At 35.1% G+C, this 21484-nt stretch overlaps 1 protein-coding gene across 1 annotated transcript in view; it reads right to left on the bottom strand.

Moving 5' to 3' along the window:
- Positions 1-225: 225 nt before the first annotated feature.
- The window catches only part of mmp2 (matrix metallopeptidase 2), a 43284-nt gene continuing 22025 nt past the window's right edge, over positions 226-21484 (bottom strand). The window contains exons 11-13 of the mRNA XM_067440265.1: positions 4644-4803; positions 2486-2595; positions 226-1244 (exon numbers count right to left, since the gene is read on the bottom strand). Coding sequence (XP_067296366.1) covers positions 1141-1244; positions 2486-2595; positions 4644-4803 — 374 coding nt within the window. The 3' untranslated portion in view covers positions 226-1140. The remainder of the gene's footprint in view (positions 1245-2485; positions 2596-4643; positions 4804-21484) is intronic.

Below are 21484 nucleotides of genomic sequence, written 5' to 3'. Positions count from 1 at the left end.
CATTAAGAGTAAAATATGGTAAACATACAAGATAGAGAACGGCGCTAATTATAACTGCTAGATGTCGCTGTTTATCTAGATAATGTTTGTGAAGTCTGAGTAATTTTGTGAAGTAGCCAAGTTAAATGTGAACTATACCAATTGTTTTCTTGGTGTGAAAATCAAAGAATCATTAGGATGCAGTGCTTTCCAAGATTAATGTTAAAATTGAACGACATGATTCCATTTAAAGGATAATTAATATTTATTTTGAGACAGTAACAAAGTGCACAAAGCAAAAGGAAAATAATAAAAATAAAAAAACATTACAAATATAAACAGATTGCATACGTCAATTCAAAACCTACAGGAAAAAATAAAAAAAATAAAAATAAAGAGTACAAATGATAATCAGTATTCTCATGATACTTGCTTGACATGAGTCCATCATGCAACAAACCCTATACAGTCTTCAGGCAACCCGTGCCATGAATCTCTCTCTGTACCATGAGATGAAAGAAACAAGACTAACAAAAATGATGTGCTTTGACAGTTGTTTGGTCTCTGTTTGTACACAATTATCATGTATAAAATGTGTCCTCTTATTAAATGTAGACATTTTTATTGGATAGTATTTACTACAAAATAAAACATGAATTAAGTCCTTAATCTTTGCATATCAGTACTAGCAAAATATTACATTTGTGCTTTTTACATACTGCCTGGATGGATTTATTCTGTGCAAATTAAAAAAACAAAATAAAAATGATTCAAGATGCATCTCACTGACACCACTGCCACATTTACATGCAAATGGGAAATGTCAGAAGTCCTTTTAAAACTGATGATATACATGTAGGTTATATTAAGGGGTAGGAGCTGCATTCAACCCTTTCATAATTAAAAATAAACAAGAAATATCACACGTTATGACAAAACAGCAAAAACTGCGGTCTTGTTTGCCTGTCTGGCATGCAAAAATTGTCCAGGCAGTGAATTTTACCAGGCCTCTCTGGTTAGCTAAGGATGGGTTATAATCTAAGAGGCTCCGACTAACCAAGAGGGGCAGGAGTGCTGTCATTTGGCACGATAACGCTGGCCTTGTTTATCTAGTGATGAAGGTCATCACAGAGTGCCAGGGGCTGAATGTTCTGCTGATGTTCAGCAGCGTAGCCAGTCCTTTTTGACCTCCCCAACTTTGACAATTTTCAGAGTGCTGTCATCCATTTTGAGATAGTGGGAGTCTTTGAAGAAGTAGCTGTGACCTGAAAAAATTAATAAGTGCAAATAACAAATTAAAATAAATTAAGGATACATTTAAATACAATTTTCTCTACAATAAACACACAAACAAACCGTTTGAAAGTTTGGGGCAGGTAATAGTTAAAAAAATATATATATTTAAAAGATTTATATTATGCTCCATCAAGGCTGGATTTGTTTGAACAAAAATACAGTAAAACCATAATATTTTGAAATATTACAATTAAAATAAATAAATAAATAAATAATAATAATTATAATTATAATTATTATAATTATTATTTAATTTTCTATTTTAATATAATTTCTCCTTGCTGAATAAAAGTATTCATTTCTTAAAAGAAAAAAAGATCTTATTGATTCCAAACTTTTTAAGGGTATTGTAAAGCAAAAACAAAAAACAGAACACATAAGACATCATAACTGGTGTAAATGAAATGGCTCCATGGAAGAGATCCATTTATCTGTACAACTTTGGAGTGTGGGGTCTAATTCACAACCTAGAGAAGTTGTTTTGCTTGGTCAGCTCCAAACAGCCTAATTACAAGCACACACACAGAGGAACCTTTCAGACACCACACAGGCCTGCTCTATGAAGTGTGTACGGTGTGTGTGTGTGTGCGTATACTTGTATGAGTGCAAATGTGTGTTAGTGACAGCAGAGGAAAGAGTTGGGTAGTTGAAAAAGAATGTATGTTAAGTAAATTCCAGTAAATTTAAACGAAACCAGAGCACCTTGTGTAAAACCGTTATAAATCCTTTCCTCTCTTTAAGCTTTTCTCTCATTTTGAGTTTTATGTGCTTTTCAGACAGTGGCTATAACTGGAAAAAACTCCTCATCTTGAGCAGAGGGGAACCATACAGCAAGGTATTGTTGTTGTTGAAGGCCTAATGCCAGCAGTAATTGGGTTGGAGTTAACTGCCAAGAATTCTCTACCAGGCTCCACACACACACACACACACACACACACACACACACACACACACACACACACACACACACACACACACACACACACACACACACACACACACACACACACACACACACACACACTGTGTACACTACAAACAGTTATTAAACAAATCAGATGTATATGTGAGGGCTAACAGAATATAGGTAAGGGAGAATAAATGATTGTAATGAAAGGTTAATTCAGGTTTGAGGTCAAGTTGTACTTATATCCAGAGGAATACCACAGACAAAGATGGATCTGAAACCAAGCAACTTTTAGTCTCTTACCATCACTATTAAGGCTGAGCGCTGCATCTATGTCATCGGGGACAGCACTCCAAGAATCCGCAATAAGTTTAGGGAAACCTGGATCCATCTTTTTCTTGGCTTCATTGTATCTGAGAAGTCATGGAAAAAAGTGAGCATCTACAGTCCTACAATCAACACATTTATACCTTTCTTTAACTTTGAAATTCTGTGACACCCCTTCAGTAATGTGTAATTTCCAGTAAATCTCAGGGATATAACAGTGTGATTTATATATAACCTTATCCTTATTATAGCATATATATTTTGACCATATTCATATACAGGATTCATGCATGAATAACAGCAGCATTAATACATGTTAGTACATGCTTGGTAATTAATGCATTAATTAACATGTATGGTTAAACTTAATCAAACAGGTTCCTTAAAATAAATAAGAAGTACTCTGACTTTTAATTAAACATGTGATTTAATACTGTCATTTACTGTATTCTGTATATACAAGAATACAACTGTATTCAAATCTGCCATCTGCAGCTTTGACAAATAACATGATTATTTAGCCATCAATTTCACAGATTTGTCTAATCAAACGTGGAAAATAGACTAATAACTACCAATAATAATTTTCATTTGATATAAACTGTTTTCTGATTTTTATAGTTCAATTACTTTTAGTCATAGCTATAGTTTTCTTCCCGGAACTACAGTATGTTTGGTTTATTTCTGGTGGGACATTCATTAGTGGCACTCTCGGTGCTCCTAGCGTGTTAGTTGTGTTGCTTTGGTAATGTTGGCATTTTATCAAATAATGTCCACTGCTTTGGTTAACCGAAATAATCATTTAGGACAAGTTTGTATGATTGTTGTATTGGGATATTTCTGGAGGCGTGTACAGTAATTGGAGCACAATTTTTTTATTTTATAATTGTTTAAATGTATATGATTTGATTAGCATTAGCCGGTGGATGTGCTGCTTTACATGTAAACGTGCCTTGTGTGTGCTTTACGGGTATGTTTGGGCTTTATTTTAAGTCCATATAAGTTTACAATAACTATATTTATTTTACAATTACCATATAAAATAAAATAACTAGCCTACAAATACTTTGTATATTTTAGTTTTTTTGTACCAGGGGTGAAAAAAAATAAGGACTCTTTGTGTATATGTTAATTAATTTTGTAATTAATGAATTGTTAGTGCATCATAGTGTCATGACTTTACTTCAGGGGGCACATCATTACTAACTCACGGTTAACTAACCATACACTAACATCAACTCATGGCTTGTTAATGTATGACTATGTCATGACTTTACTTGAGGGGGCACATCATGATTAATTCATTATTAACTAACCATACACTAACATCAATTCATGGCTTGTTAATGCATCGTGTCATGACTTTACTTGAGGGGGCACGTCATGATTAATTCACTGTTAACTACTTACCAAATTCAGCTCATTATTTATCATAAACTTACTATAAAATACACATGTAACTAGTATAAGTAGTATAACGGAGGTACTGTATCATCATGGCCTATGTCTGGGTGGAGAGAGAACTACGGATCCCAGCAAACATTCCCTCACTTCTGGACTTAACTGCTTATTTACTGTTTGGTTATTTTTTGGGGACTGATTCCTCAGAAACTGTTATGAGTCACAGTAGGTTTAGTTTGATGGGAAAGAGATAAAAAAACAGACCTTTTGAGATAAAATATAGCAGATTTAGATGATCAGTGAAAGTAATGAAAAACTAATCCTGCGGCTTTCAGTAATATTTATGATGAAGCTTCCAATAAAAAATGGTTTAAATTATGACAATAATTCATTTGAAAATGTATTTCAAAGTCAAAATACTTGTTATTCCTGCTTAGAGAGCCTGCTTAATTTAGTTTACCCATACTTAATTAATTAATTAATGCATTAATTATCAAACATGTACTTACATGTATTAATGCTGCTGTTATTCATGCATGAATCCTTATGACTCATGTCTTGGTTCAGGATAGCTCCTCATTTGTTCATGATTAGTTCATATCTTAACTAATCATAATTTCATGTTGAATTAACTAATAATTACTAGTGTTACCCATTTATTTTGTCTATAAATCACAGTGAACATATACTTTAATAAGCCCACATATATTGAGCTATTTAAAAAAAGGATTACCTCCAGTACTTGTCGCCAGCAAATAAGTAGGTCTTCTTGCTCTTGTAGAATGAGTAGGCAGCATCAATTCTATGCAAATCTGAAGGAAAACCCATGCTGGAGATCTTCTTAGGATAGTCTCTTTCCAGAGTACTGGCAGAATATACCCACACCTCATCACCTAGAGAAACAATTCAAATATTTGTAATACAATTTTTGTTTGGAGGACACACAAACAATGAAAATTGCACATGTACAATACATTTGCACAAAAAAACAAAAAACAAAACAAACAAAAAAACACTTTCCAACGCTATAGTGTCAGAAAGCTAGAAAAAATTAAAATACAGTAAAACGGTAATATTGTGAAATATTACATTTTGAAATACCTTTTACATTATACATTTTGTAATATTAATGTTATTAATTCAAACGGTTATGAATCAGCGTATTGATTCATGATTTGGATCGCCAATGTCACGTGATTTCAGCAGTTTGACACGCGATCCGAATCATGAATCAAGCCGCTTATTCATAACCGTTTGAATCTTTATTTTAGGATTGAAAACAAACAATCCTCTGGAAGAGAAGACAATGCTGAATAGAGTCGTAGTTTTAGTGATTTTTGGATCAAAATGCATTTTTGATGCTTCAAGAGATTCTAATTAACCCACTGATGTCACATATGGACTACTCTGATGATGTTTTTATTCCCTTTCTAGACATGGACAGTACAGTGTGCCTACACTTAGATACGCTCTCGGACTAAATATAAAATATCTTAACTGTGTTCTGAAGATGAATGGAGGTCTTATGGGTGTGGAACGACATAAGGGTGAATCATGAATGACATAAATTATGTATATATATATATAGCATGTATAATATATATGAGTGATGAGTGATGTTAGGGCGGGTGATTTGAAATTATTTAGGCTATGCTCGTGAAGTGGCTAGTGAGATAACTCAGGATCGTAAAGAGCAGTGAGTATCAGCATTGAACACATTTTCGGAACTGTTTAAGGAAAAATAACGCACCATTTCAGCGAGAATGTCTCGTCAACAACAGCAACCTTTCATGAGGAGTCAGCAGACATCATTTCAACTTATAACTGGTTAAGAAATGCATTCTATGATATTTGTATTTTGTGGCTGCAATTTTGTGTTGTTCATTGTTTTAAAGCTATTGTTAGCATTTCTAATCAATGTTCAGTCACATAACTGGCATTGAGAGTAAAACACTGAACAGCGCAGCAGGCCTCTTTTAGTTTTCCATCTGCTTTAAACCAAGAAAGATTAACTTAGCCATTCATAAAGTTTGAAAGGTTGTTTTTATATGGTAGTAAACGCTACCGCCATTATCTCAATCTCTTTTGAAACTATGAACTATAGGCCTACAGGAAAGCAGATGAGATGATCTTGCAGATGAAATACGAACATAAAACATAGCTCATTACATTGACTATGCCTTGTTACTTGATGGTTCCTCATTTATAGTGGTAAATGTGGATGATGGACCCTGCATTCCTGCAACATCAGATTCTCGCCATATCATGGCCGCTACGCTAAAAACTTGCCATTTCATGGCTCCAGTGGCTCAAGATTCCAATAAAGGCACACTTCCCCTAGAGATAACGGCATCCACCACAGCTCCTACTGTCTTCTGTCACAGCTCCCTCTGAGCCATGTACTTGCTATGTCATGGCCACAGAAGCCATCCATAAACTCTCTTTGCTCCATTTCATGGCCACGGAGGCAATCCACAAACTCTCGATTCACCCTGTCATGGCCACAGAGGCAGACCATGCCTACTTTGCATACTTTTTCATGGCCATGACACTGTCATAGCCAGGAGGACCATCCATATCTATGCTCTGTTCTGCTAAAGAGTTACTCTCCTTTGCCGGCTCTCCCTTGGTAGCTCACCATGTCCATTGGCTCCGCCATGTCAACCTGATCCTACATGGTCTCGTCCACTTTTCAATGGTCAAGGTCCACCTAATTGTTCTTGGTCTCGGCCTCTGCTCTATGGTCTGGTCTCAGTCAAAATCCAAGCCTGGTTCCATTACAGTTCCACCACCACTCTAAGATTTAGACGCGCCTGGCCAGACATCCCTCTTCCTGGACCTTATTCCTTTTGTGTTCTTTGTTCTTTGTGTTCTCTTCTTTTTGATGGGTATTCTGTTACCGCATCCAGAGATGGATATGTCAAGTCTGTTTTTAGTTTGGTTTCACACGTTTACATATTTTTAATTTTGTAATTTTTCATAGTCATGTTTCCTGTTCCTGAGCTTGTTTTTATTGGTTTGTCAGGTGATTTTCAGCTCTGTCTTATTATTTCATTGTCCTGATCATTCTCGGGCAGGGTCCGAAATTAACTTTTTGGCTCACCTGCCATGGGGACTAGTAGATGAAATTTTTTCGAAATAATCTCTCACTCATGTGAACTGAACTGACAGGGGCATAGATATGACAGCGGAGCTGAAGCTCATTAAATATGCAAATCTTATCCAATCCTAGGCGTGGGCGTTTACTTCCAAGTCTCCAGTGTGGCACGCCCATCAAACCCCAGCGCTCAGGAGACAGTAGGGCTGGGCGATATGGAGCAAAAAATATATCTCGATATATTTTGCTATATCTCGATATACGATATATATCTCGATATCTTTACAGGAAAAATAACCCCCTAAAAACTACAGCAAAAACAAATATGCGAAATACCACAAATTCTTTTTTTTATTATTGAAGTGCAAAGAGGTAGTCAGTTCATGTAGGAACAAATTGCTTTTGCAACATTAAAAAAAACTCCCTGATTACATAAATAATAATAATTTAACTGTAAAAGAAAATAAATAATATTTCCTTTTCATTTATTTCATGCTTTCAAAAGATGAATCAAAGACTCCCTTTTTTACACTTAAAGTAAACAGTAAGCATTTTGCAGAAAGATGGGGGCATGACTGAGATATAAATAAACTGATTTTGTATCAAAGTTCAAACAGTGATGTTTGTCATGAGTTTGACAAAATTCAAACTCATCATGCAGGCTACACATGAGCTGAATTTCACTTCTTTTCCAGTTACAGAAGGAAATATGAATGTCAGAAGGTAGGCTATATGATAATATGATACAGTACAACTGACAGAAGAGCACTGTGTCTCAGGACACCCGGGATGTCGCGTTTTTCCCTCTTGGTTAAAACATGAATAGACCCATTCATCATAATCCCGTGATAAAGCTGACAAAATAATAATAGTAATGATATTGCAATACTTTATAAATGTTTTCAAATGATTTGCGATCATTTTGACATTTTAACCGAAAACCATGCGATCAGTTAGACACAAATCATAAACACGTCAGTAAAGTTGGTTTTATATTCGCACATTCAAACTTCCGCGTTCAATAACTTCATGAATCTTTATTTAAAAAGGCAAACTTCGGTTATTTATCATTATTGATTATTATGAGAACATGCTACAACACATGTTTCTGTAGAACTCGACGTCTTTCAAAAGCAGATAAACACGCTTACCTCTATGGAGAGTTCGTTTTTTTAGGGACCATCTACACAAATTACGTATCTTCTTCGGGTTGTAACGGCAGCTTGCATCCTTGTTCTTGCAATACTGCCATCTTCTGGTTCTACGTATTTCCCATATACTTCAATCATCATATTAGTGTCATTAATCCCGTTTTAGTCAGAAAGCAAATTAAATATTTTATTCCTTGTTCACTCCTACTGCAGTCTATTATAACAGTTACTCCTGTTTTTGATGTATTGAATAGATAGACATAATATCATTAAAAAAAAAACTCAAATTAGCTACATGTTTACCTCATCTCTTTCCATGTAACACTGTTTGGTCAGAAATACTGTTTATTTATTCTTTCATACATTTTTACTTGGTTGTAGAAGGATGTTTTGTTTTTATAATGTTATAAAATTTATATTTTGAATAAATATTTTCTAATAAATCTATTTATTTTACTAGATAATTTGTTTTACATAAATAGCCATTTTATTTTTTGTCTATAAGTATTACTTGACTTGGATACAATACCTCCAGCAATGTTAAAGCCTTATAATGCATAATATTGTGTACATCTTTTAATATATATATATATATATATATATATATATATATATATATATATATATATATATATATATATATATATATATATATATATATATATAATATAAATATATATATATTTTTCCCTACAATTTACATGTGACTGTATGTTTTGTGACATTTTGCCTGATTTTTAATAAGTGCCTCTTGAGATGTTTTATATAATGTAATTTATATTATCCCTGGCTCTTCATGCATTTAGTTTGGCATTTTCTCTTCTTTTTTTGCTCCATTTATGTTGTTGTTAAAATTTGTTTATATTCCTATACTTGAAATACTCAAAAAAATATATATAAAAAAAAACCTAAAGAATGACCTGCATGATTTATACAAATAAATAGATTTGCTGTTGTTATAAATATTAAAGATTGTTCAGTGGGGAAATATATATATATACAGTCCCTGACAAAAGTCTTGTCGCTTGTCTATTTTCTAGAAATACCTGATATTAACCTGACTTTTAATTAATTCATTGGTGTTAGAAATGGCTCATATGAAAAGCTAAAACCCTCCCAAATGATGTTTAATGCACTGAAATAAATAATTTTCACAGAAAAAATATTTATCATTTAATCAAGACAGAAAGGTCAAATTTTGGCAAGACAAAAGTTGTCGCCTATACAGAAATTGAACAAATTTACTGCAAATACAAAAATATGTCAGCAAATTAAGTTGTGGTGCTGTGAGATCCAAATTTAATATCTTGTATGACTTCCATGAGCTTGAAGGACTGCATCCATGCGGTTTGGCAAGGATTCATACAATTTATTGATGAAGTCATCAGGAATAGCTAAGAAAGCAGTCTTGCATGCCTCCCAGAGTTCATCAATATTCTTTGGTTTCGTCTTCCATGCGTCCTCTTTCATCCTACCCCACATATGCTCAATGATGTTCATGTCTGGTGACTGGGCTGGCCAATCCTGGAGCATCTTGATCTGCTTCGCCTTGAGGAACTTTGATGTGGAGACGGTGACGAAGTATGCGATGGAGCACCGTCCTGCTGCAGAATTTGGCCTCTTTTATGGTTGGGAATATAAGAGGTAGCTAAGATTTCTTGGTATTTTAGACTATTGATGTTGCCTTCCACCCTGCAGATCTCTCGCACACCCCCATACTGGATGTCAGGGGCTTAGCACCAAATTTTGGGCCCTGGGTACAAACCATCTTGCTGGGCCCCCGTACCATGTATGTGTATGTATAGAAAATGGACTTCCCTGCATTGGGCCCTGGTTACTCAGTACCCTTTATCCCCCCAGTCCGACACCCCTGCTGGATGTAACCCCAGACCATGATTTTTCCGCCACTAAACTTCACTGTTTTCTGGGTGAATCTTGGATCCATTCGGGCACCAGTAGGTCTCCTGCAATATTTGCGGCGACTGTGGTGTAATTCAACAGAAGATTCATCTGAAAAATCCACCTTCTGCCACTTTTCCAGCGTCCATCCTTTAGCAGGCTGTGGGCCTTGGCAAATGCCACACGGTTTTTCAATTGTCTTTTGTTTAGTGCTGGCTTCTGGGCACTGATTCGACCATGGAGGCCATTTCGAGACAGAATCCGACAAACTGTTCTGGTTGACACAGGGACTTCAGGTGACCAGGTCTCGTGGAGCTCTGCTGCAGTGGAAAATGGGCTGGCCTTGGATTTTCGAGCCAACAAACGGTCCTCTCGAGCAGTTGTCTTGTGGGGTCTGCCTGACCTGGGCTTGTCAAAAACGTCTCCAGTCTCTTCAAATCTTTTTTTTATCCTCTGTACTTGACGCTGAGACACATTGAAGGTGTCTGCCACGTCAGCAGTGGCTCTGGTTTCAGCCTCTTGATAATCAAAACTTTAGTCTCAGGGTGAATCTTAGGCATGTTTGCAGATGTCTAGTTGCAGTTGATGTGAAGGTCTAGTGTACTGGGGTTCTTTTTATACACACTTGAGACCTAATTGATCCATTATTAGTCACAGGTGAAGCTCATATGACAAGGTGACAAAACTTATGTCTTTGCAAAAATTGACTCAATGGGCTTTACCAAGCTGTGAATATTAGAATACTTTTTGAAAGTTTAGTTTTTCACTGAAACATTATCACAAAAGCTGGTGGGATTAAAATGAGCCATTTCTTGTAAAAAAATCTTGATTAGAAATATATTTCAGCGGCACTTTAGGTCAATTTGTACACAAGCGACAAGACTTTTGTCAGGGACTGTGTATATATATATACACACATATATATATATATATATATATATATATATATATATATATATATATATATATATATATAAAAAATTTTTTTTTTTTTTTTTTTTTTTCATGTCACTTATTTCTCCTCTTTTGTAGAACATTACGTAAGGATTTGTTAAAATATGTTATGTGGTTTTAATTTTTATTCTGTTGAAAAGAAAGAAAGTGATTTGGAAGAATGTTTGTAACTACGCTTGTCTTGGGCCCCATAGACTGCCATAGTTGGGAAAACATGATGGTGATAGTCATGATGAAACATGATAGTCAATGAGGAACGAGATCTGCTTGCTTAGAAACATAAGTAATATACAGTGGGTACGGAAAGTATTCAGACCCCCCCTTACATTTTTCACTCTTTGTTATATTTCAGTAATTTGCTAAAATCATTTACAGTTTTTTTTATTTACAGGCTTTCCTAATAAAGTCCAATCAAACACAACTGGACTCAAATGAAAGTGTAGAACCATCTCAAAGATGATCAGAAGAAATGGACAGTACCTGAGTTACAGTTTTTTACATTTGCTATGACAATACATTTAACAAATATTCCTAAAATCTTAACCCAGTTAGCAAAACATCTGTCTGTGTGGGCTATACAAATAACACATTTCTTGTTGCTTTGACACAAAATGCATATAGTTAACAAAAATTTAAAATGCTTAAACTTTTTTTGCACACAAGCTCAACCAAGACCACACCAATGGATTTTTACTGCCAAATGTAGCAGTGCTTTAACACTGATTGCCAGAACAGATAACAGCATGTTCGAAACCTAACCTTATAGGATAAAGTCAAGATAGACAGCTGTCCATATTGTGAATTGAAACACAAATATATCCCCTGCATTTTATTATTTCATACTGAGAAACAGCTGATTGAAGGTTTGCAAATATATAATTTTATGAATCAGATTTTCTGATTTTCATCTAGAAATTGTTCAGGTGTTGATGTTCTTTCATTCATATGACCATATACAGTTAACACAGGCATCTTTGGGCTGATCTTGTGTAAAAAAGGAACAATTTAAAGCAACACAAAGAAAGTCAGAAAAATGCCTGCATATGATGGAGAGGAAGATGAGTACCAGGACAAGAGAAAGGATTGGGATGAAGACAAGGTAGAGATTGAGGAGTTAGAATACATGGTGTCTCCAGCGAACTGTCCATTGTCTATATCCAGTGATCTCTCCAACGATTCCCACATCCCTCACCAAGACCTGATTCACCTGTCCACCTGCCCTTCACTTCAGTCACAGTCACGCTCTGTACCCGTGACAAACATTTAAGAGGGGCTGAATACTTTCCGTACCCACTGTATCTGTGCATTTTCATAACAATCAAATTAAACTTTTAAAAAAACTCTAGATTTAATTATATTTAATAGCACATTTATTACACTTAATAGAAATAATCTGTATAGTCGCAGAAAGAAGTCTTCATTCCTGTCATTGTCTGCAAAAATCTCCAATAGGTTACTGGACCTGCACTGAGCATTCAGCACACACACAAAACACACCAGAGAAATAACACACACGCAGAGGTTGGAGCTAACTCTAATCCAAAAAAATTTCTAAACACACTGATAACGTGGTTTCTCTAAGTAATAGGTACAGAGAATATTACTCTGCATACTGTTTAGTGTTTCAATATAAATAAATATGAAAGGAATAAAATATAAAAATTAAAGATCAATACATATTTCCATTGTATGTAGGCTACTAATTGAAATAAATTGAACAATTGCAATGCTTTATCACCCTTTTCAGACAATTGAGTGCAATATAAGAGCTGTACTTAATGCAAAGGGTGCAAATGTTTAGCAGCTAAGCCATTACACTACAGCGGCGACGTGTCAGCTGAGTTTGGTGATGGTACAGTGAATTACAGTGAAGTTTTTGAATATTGTTCATTATGAAAAAATCATAAAAAATATGATTCAATATTCTTTTTCAAAAACAACTGCTGTGCTATAGCTATCTGGACAGCGGCGACGTGTCAGCTGAGTTTGGTGATGGTACAGTAAATTACAGTAAAGTTATTGACTGTTATTCATTATGAAAATTCATAAAAAATATGATTTATTATTATTTTCCCAAAACAACTGCTGTGCTATAACTATCTGGGCAGCAGCGACGTGTCAGCTGAGTTTGGTGATGGTACAGTAAATTACAGTAAAGTTATTGACTGTTATTCATTATGAAAATTCATAAAAAATATGATTTATTATTATTTTCCCAAAACAACTGCTGTGCTATAACTATCTGGACAGCGGCGACGTGTCAGCTGAGTTTGGTGATGGTACAGTGAATTACAGTAAAGTTATTGACTGTTATTCATTATGAAAAAATCATAAAAAATATGATTCAATATTCTTTTTCAAAAACAACTGCTGTGCTATAACTATCTGGCCTGCGGTGACGTGTCAGCTGAGTTTGGTGATGGTACAGTAAATTACAGTAAAGTTATTGACTGTTATTCATTATGAAAATTCATAAAAAATACGATTTATTATTCTTTTTCAAAAACAACTGCTGTGCTATAACTATCTTGCCAGCGGTGACGTGTCAGCTGAGTTTGGTGATGGTACAGTAAATTACAGTAAAGTTATTGACTGTTATTCATTATGAAAATTCATAAAAAATATGATTTATTATTATTTTCCCAAAACAACTGCTGTGCTATAACTATCTGGACAGCGGCGACGTGTCAGCTGAGTTTGGTGATGGTACAGTGAATTACAGTAAAGTTATTGAATATTGTTCATTATGAAAATTCATAAAAAATATGATTTATTATTATTTTTCAAAAACAACTGCTGTGCTATAGCTATCTGGACAGCGGCGACGTGTCAGCTGAGTTTGGTGATGGTACAGTGAATTACAGTAAAGTTATTGAATATTGTTCATTATGAAAATTCATAAAAAATACGATTTATTATTATTTTTCAAAAACAACTGCTGTGCTATAACTATCTGGGCAGTGGTGACGTGTCAGCTGAGTTTGGTGATGGTACAGTAAATTACAGTAAAGTTATTGACTGTTATTCATTATGAAAATTCATAAAAAATATGATTTATTATTATTTTCCCAAAACAACTGCTGTGCTATAACTATCTGGGCAGCGGCAACGTGTCAGCTGATTTTGGTGATGGTACAGTAAATTACAGTGAAGTTATTGAATAATATTCATTATGAAAATTAATTTTAAAAAATAAAAAATTATACCTTACTTGTTAAAATAGTACAAATAGTTAAAAAAAGTGCAAAACCCCAAAATGCGTTACTACATATTTGCTACAAGAGCTTATAACACATTTACAAATCATACATTTTTATGAACAAAATGCAATAACTTTACAGTAATTCACTGTACCATCACCAAACTCAGCTGACACGTCACCGCTGCCCAGATAGTTATAGCACAGCAGTTGTTTTGGGAAAATAATAATAAATCATATTTTTTATGAATTTTCATAATGAATAACAGTCAACTGTAATTTACTGTACCATCACCAAACTCAGCTGACACATCACCGCTGGCAAGATAGTTATAGCACAGCAGTTGTTTTTGAAAAATAATAATAAATCATATTTTTTATGAATTTTCATAATGAATAACAGTCAATAACTTTACTGTAATTGACTGTACCGTCACCAAACTCAGCTGACACGTCGCCGCTGGCCAGATAGTTATAGCACAGCAGTTGTTTTTGAAAAAGAATAATAAATCGTATTTTCTATGAATTTTCATAATGAACAATATTTAATAACTTTACTGTAATTTACTGTACCGTCACCAAACTCAGCTGACACGTCACCACTGCCCAGATAGTTATAGCACAGCAGTTGTTTTCGAAAAAGAATAATAAATCATATTTTTTATGAATTTTCATAATGAATAACAGTCAATAACTTTACTGTAATTTACTGTACCATCACCAAACTCAGCTGACACTTCGCCACTGCCCAGATAGTTATAGCACAGCAGTTGTTTTCGAAAAATAATAATAAATCGTATTTTTTATGAATTTTCCTAATGAACAATATTCAATAACTTTACTGTAATTCACTGTACCGTCACCAAACTCAGCTGACACGTCACCACTGGCCAGATAGCTATAGCACAGCAGTTGTTTTGGAAAAAGAATAATAAATCATATTTTTTATGAATTTTCATAATGAATAACAGTCAATAACTTTACTGTAATTTACTGTACCATCACCAAACTCAGCTGACACGTCGCCACTGCCCAGATAGTTATAGCACAGCAGTTGTTTTCGAAAAATAATAATAAATCGTATTTTTTATGAATTTTCCTAATGAACAATATTCAATAACTTTACTGTAATTCACTGTACCGTCACCAAACTCAGCTGACACGTCACCGCTGCCCAGATAGCTATAGCACAGCAGTTGTTTTCGAAAAAGAATAATAAATCGTATTTTTTATGAATTTTCATAATGAAAAATATTCAATAACTTCACTGTAATTCACTGTACCGTCACCAAACTCAGCTGACACGTCACCGCTGCCCAGATAGTTATAGCACAGATTACAGATGGATTTCCACATGACTGGATATAAAATTACAGTTAATGTAACTGTTCATTCTTTTTAATTTCCTAAACAGCTTTCTAAACACCATCATTATAATGCATTTTTTATTTTTTCTAAAGTAAAATATATAGCATTATAATGTGCGTTATATTTGCTGTTAGGTTCATCTGTAGCCAGCTAAAATGTAATGTGCGTTATATTTGCTGGTAGGTTCATCTGTAGCCAGCTAAAATGTAATTAGCCTATCTGTTTGCACACAATGAAAAAAAAATAAACTTTGTACACGGTCCCTAACTGGTTTTCCACGCTACATTGTACATTCAGTGGACATTCGCAAGTAAGAATGCCTTTAAAATAATACTTGTACATTTTTTTTCAGTTTTGAAAAGTGGTGTGGGTTGACAATCATTGCTTCACAATATCATATCGCTGTTTACCATTTGCAAACATTAATTTATTGCACATTTATTGAGATAGTTATTGAACGCGAATGTGTGAATGTGCGAATATAAAACCAACTTTACTGACGTATCATAAACTGACATGATTGCGACCGCGTCTCGCACCAATAGTGTCAATCACCTGACTGTGGGTGAAACTTGCGCTTTGAACTATGATGAACATTAATATTTCTTTATGAATTTTAGCAAGCAGTTGTGTTAGAATGAAAACATGGTCTCTAAACTGAGTCCCGAACAACGCGCGCGCTTGTCAACATGATAACTAATTAGTGATGTCCGGTTCGCGAACGAATCGTTCTTTTTAACCGGATCTTTATAGTGAACCGGTCGAACCAGTTCACCAAATCGAACTGAATCGTTCTAAACGGTTCGCGTCTCAAATCAGGGCTGATCCCACAAATACTGTAGATTTTAACTTTCTGCCATCAGTGACAGTCTCTCAAACTAGAAATAAAACGAATATCTTGAAGTAGATGCTGTAACTCCAATCGTTAGCTGAAGTGAGACATGTTTTGCTGAGAGATCTGATGAACTCACGAGCAGCTGATACTGAGCATGCGCGTGTAACCGAACGTACCGGTTCGGTTGTCGGACCCTCGGATCAGCAGTACAGAATCAAAACCGTTTCTATCGGACACGTTCGATACTGAGAACGGGGTAATCTAGCGCTCGGAAAGCGTTCCACCCCTAGGGGCGGCCATTGCTAACCAAGCCATCACCTGCTGTTAGCATCCCATTGACTCCCATTCATTTTTGAGTCACTTTGACAGTGAATAACTTTACATCTGAGACGTTTAAAGACTCCATTTGTCCATTGTTTATTACTAAAGAAACACGACAATGTATAAAAGGCTCCATTACCTTGTATCTTACACTATCGCCCCGCAGAAGCTGTTTTTGTAAAAATAGGCTAATGATTGCGTCATAACCAACGCGACCCTGTCGCACAGTTGAGAAATTACCGTATAGACCTGAGGAGACGCTCGCAGGCAATCTTTTACTGTCTATGAGACAGTCGGGGGGACGTGGAGACATGTCCTGGAGACTAGTCTGATAAAGTCAAGGGAGAAGAATGGGGAGAAGCCCATAGTGAGCCAAAAGCAACGGGAGAAAATATTTAAACAACGTGATTCAGCTTTCGCTTTCCACATCTACTAGAAGACTCACAGCTGTCAGACAGGAGGCTCACGTCACATCTACGTCGTCAAGCTCAGTCTGAGCCTGCGCAGTTCGCTCAGCCATCAGGAAGTGAGTGCCCCTAGGTTGACTTCATTCTTTCGCCGTAGACGTCAATGGGAACGCTCCGTCCATTTCTTTTACTGTCTATGCTGAGAACCGATGAGCCGATGAGCTGCGCATGCGTGTTATTTGTTCAGAGGAACGAAATGCAGGTTAAGTGTATTTAAAAATAATCACGTTTGGAAACATTATAACAAAGCTGTCCCATCACTGTATTATTTTAAAGTTTTGGAAACAATAGATTGTAAAACGGTCAAATTAAACATTTATTTGTTTTATCAATAATGCATGATATTTTCAGGAACAGCTTTTATCTTATAGGGCTTGGGCGTCGTGACGTCATTACTTGGCGTGGCGGCCATGTTGATGGCATCCTTTACTGCTACTCGGACTACTGTGCACTGTTTATAGACGTACTCCCTCTCAGTCGTGTGTCTTAATTTGATTATTTTGGCGTTATTTCAACTATGGTAAACCGTTGCTGCATTTTGGGGTGTAACAGCGCAACACATAATCACCAGGGGAAATGTCGAAAATGGATTAACTTTCCACCGCGTTTATGCTTGGACGCGCAACCACGGACAAGAAGTAATAACAGTACGATGTGCAAAAAGCAAGAATTGTCACACAATCAGTTGTTTTTTTAGTGTTTATTTGCAAGTAGTGCAACCTGAGAACACAGAAATGTGGAATGCTTCAAGGCAAAAGGTTACAAATAAAAAATGAACACAGAAAATGGAGTGCAAGTTCTTGCACTTTATATAACGGAGTGCACTTTATATAACAATAATAAATACACCTTTTTAAAAAATTAATTCTTTCAATACTATATAAGCAAATAAATAGGTATCTATAAAATAACAACAAAAGACAGAAAATGGAAGAGTGCAAATTATAAATATAGTAAACAATAACATTGCAATAACAAATAAAAACGGAGGCAGAGCAATTTCTTATATAATAAAAATAATAATAATAATAATATATACGTTTCGGTTAGACTTTATTTCGTTAGTCCACTTTAAACATTCTACTGTACGTTTTCAACAGCATGTCAACTAACACTAATTAGAGTATTAACTGTACTGTTAGTAGACTGTAGGTTATGGTTATATGTGTTAGGGTTCGGGTTAGTAGAATAAGTTGAATTGTAGTTGCAAAGTTACTTATAGTCAGTAGAATGTCTGTTGGGGGACCGACAAAATACAGTTTTCGTCGTCGTCGGTGCTCCGCTCTTTCTTTGGAAATTCATGTGGATCCAAAACTTTAATAGTTCCGATTTTGTCTCTATAGCGGTCCCTGCCTTCCCTATTTAACGTATATCCCGGTAAATTCCACATCCCTTTCAGGATTTTAACATGTTTTTTCTTTCTCCCAACTCTGCTTCTCCTCATTCGACTTGCTGTATGTTTACATTCGCGAGGCCATCAACATGGCCGCGACGTCCCAGAATGCAACGCGGTGCCCAAGCCCTATTTAATTTCTAAGTCGATAAAGATTTTAAAATAGATGTAATCAAAACAGTAGCCTATGATATAGACTATTCAGCTTGCAGCAGTTCGCAGCTCAGCACCCTGTGCTCAGCACACACACACAACACACACACACACACACACACACACACTGATACAGCGGTTCTCGAGTCAGATCGACCGAGAAGGGTATTCCTGCACAACCGGAGGCTGCAGTTTCAGGACCCCAGTTCTAAGACCCCAGTTCTAGGACCCTCGTTTTTTGTGACAGCACCACCTACCGAATTGAATCACCAAAACACTAATTTAAGATGGACGATGGACACTGATCAGACTGTAAGTACCGATATTCAATCTAGTTTTATTTTATAACGTTTAAACGAAAAACAAAATGTACTAAAGTGAGCTGCTAACTATGAATTAAGAATAAATTCACACAAATTAAGAATTTGTGTGCTAGTTTTATTAGTTACTATGATGTTCTTGATCGTGGCGTGGCCATGATTTATTAAATCCTTTTTGATTTTTAATGACTATAATACATCTAGCCAGCACATTATTAAACTTAAAAAGATGACAAATGTTGGTGTAAGGGTGTGTGATTTACCTGTAGCTTACTGTATTAGTGGGGAAACTTCCTGAATAATCATTGTTTTACCATAGTTAAGAATAAAATATTCTTACATAACTGCTCTGACTGCCTGGTTGCACTACAATATCAGCCTGTCAAAATGATGCATAATGTTTGACAAGTTCAGCCATTTATACTTTGGCTACGTTCTTATAGTCTGTACTTTTGCTGCGAAGGATTAAAAAGATTAAAATGAATCCTTTAATTAAAAAAAATAAAAATAATTCTGTATGAATCTTGCACAACTTTTTTTTATTATTATCCTTGGAGCTGGACTGAAAAGACTGGGCATAATATTGCAGTGTTTAATAAATGCATATTTAGCAACTTCAAACAAATATTATTATATTCCATTCTGCATATCATGTAGATTTCATAATGTAACCGAGATGGCAATGGCTTTTGACATGTAGCCTATGTTACCTTTTTTTTTTTTGCTTTTAGGGATTGCCACGCCATCACTGTGGAAATGACTGCAGGATTGTCATGTTAATTTTAGAGTCTCAGTGTTTTTTTTATATATATATTTTTTTTTTTATATAAGTATATGCTTATATAGTATCTGTCAATGTCACACATCTTTCAGATGGACATGGCTTTCATTAGAAAGTGGTGGTGTCTTCTTTTGATGGAGCGCTTCCAAATAGAAGGGTATTATAACAATATATATTTGTATTTTCAACACTTGCTGGTTTTTATAAATTGTGCAGTATTTTATTGAATGTATGTTACCATCTACAGTTCATTTTGTGTCATGGCTCATTTATCAAAACTACCATGTTCACCAGATTAGTATAATGACTTTCAGTCATCATCCATTTAGCTAAGTAAGGTGTATAGGAAATGTTTACAATAGTTGCCTCATCACGCTGTATGCAGCTTCAACTGTATAGTACCATGGTCTCAATTGGTGGGTATTGCTCTTATATACTTACAAATTTGGAGTTTGGAATTAGACATGAGTAACATTAATATTCTGTTTGGCTTTCTCTCTCTACAACTCCAACAGTGCACAAGTGTTAAATCATATATATATATATATATATATATATATATATATATATATATATATATATATATATATATATATATATATATATATATATATATATATATACAGCCATTCCATCTTTGAGGCAACTGATGAAAAAAGGGGTCTTTTTGGTGCTGTTGTTATTGCAAAAATGACATAAATATATATTCTTCAAACATTCTTGAGTCTTGTCTTGCCTCTCTACAATCTTTAAAATATCTGACTGTAATTTAGTGACTGCATATACTGATTCTTTATTTTACCTGATAATGAACTAATTAGTTAAAGTTAAGGAGGTTAATCAATATACAGTATAATTCAAGAAACTAAGATTTTTAAGGTACTCAACTTTTTTTTAAAAGATTGATATACATTTTAAAATTATAATTTGTGTAAATTAATGTGTTTAAATTTAAAATTGTGACTCAAAGCAGGTATTACACACTTTGTAATTAGCCTCTGATGCATTTTGAATAAAATAAAAATCACATAAAATATACTCCTGAGATTAAATATCTTGATACTATGTAGGCTACTAACTAAACCACATGGGTCATAGAACTGAGGTCCTGAAACTGCAGCACACCGCTATATCATCCAGTTCTGTAGGTGGCGCGGTCCTAGAGGGTCCTAGAATTGCGGTCCTGAAACTGGGGTCCTGAAACTGCAGCCTCCGGTTGTGCAGGAATATACTACTGGATCGACCGGTTGCAACGGATCACCGGTACAGAATCGAGAACCGTTTCTATCGGACACGTTCGATCTTTCGGACATGTTCGATTCTGAGAACCGGTGAGCTGAGATACTGAGCATGCGTGATAGCGTCGTAACCGAACTGTTTCTCTCGGACTGGGACAGCTGATGCTGATAATACATGAGCCCGGGTGAACTGAGGATTTGTGTAAGTATTATGTCAATGTAAGTTTATTTAATCCGTGTAAAACATCAGTGTGTGCACGACAGTGACAGTGACAGTCTCTCTAGAAATAAAACTAATATCTTGAAGTAGATGTTGTAAATCGATTCAGTTCGATTTGGTGAACTGTATTGAGTGCTGTTGCTAAACATAAATGAAAAAATGTTTCCAAGATGATGAT

This window comes from Pseudorasbora parva, chromosome 1 (genome assembly GCF_024679245.1).
Source record: "Pseudorasbora parva isolate DD20220531a chromosome 1, ASM2467924v1, whole genome shotgun sequence".
NCBI lineage: Eukaryota > Metazoa > Chordata > Actinopteri > Cypriniformes > Gobionidae > Pseudorasbora > Pseudorasbora parva.
Note: the sequence above shows the minus strand (reverse complement) of the source record. Positions and strands in the feature narration are given on the sequence as shown.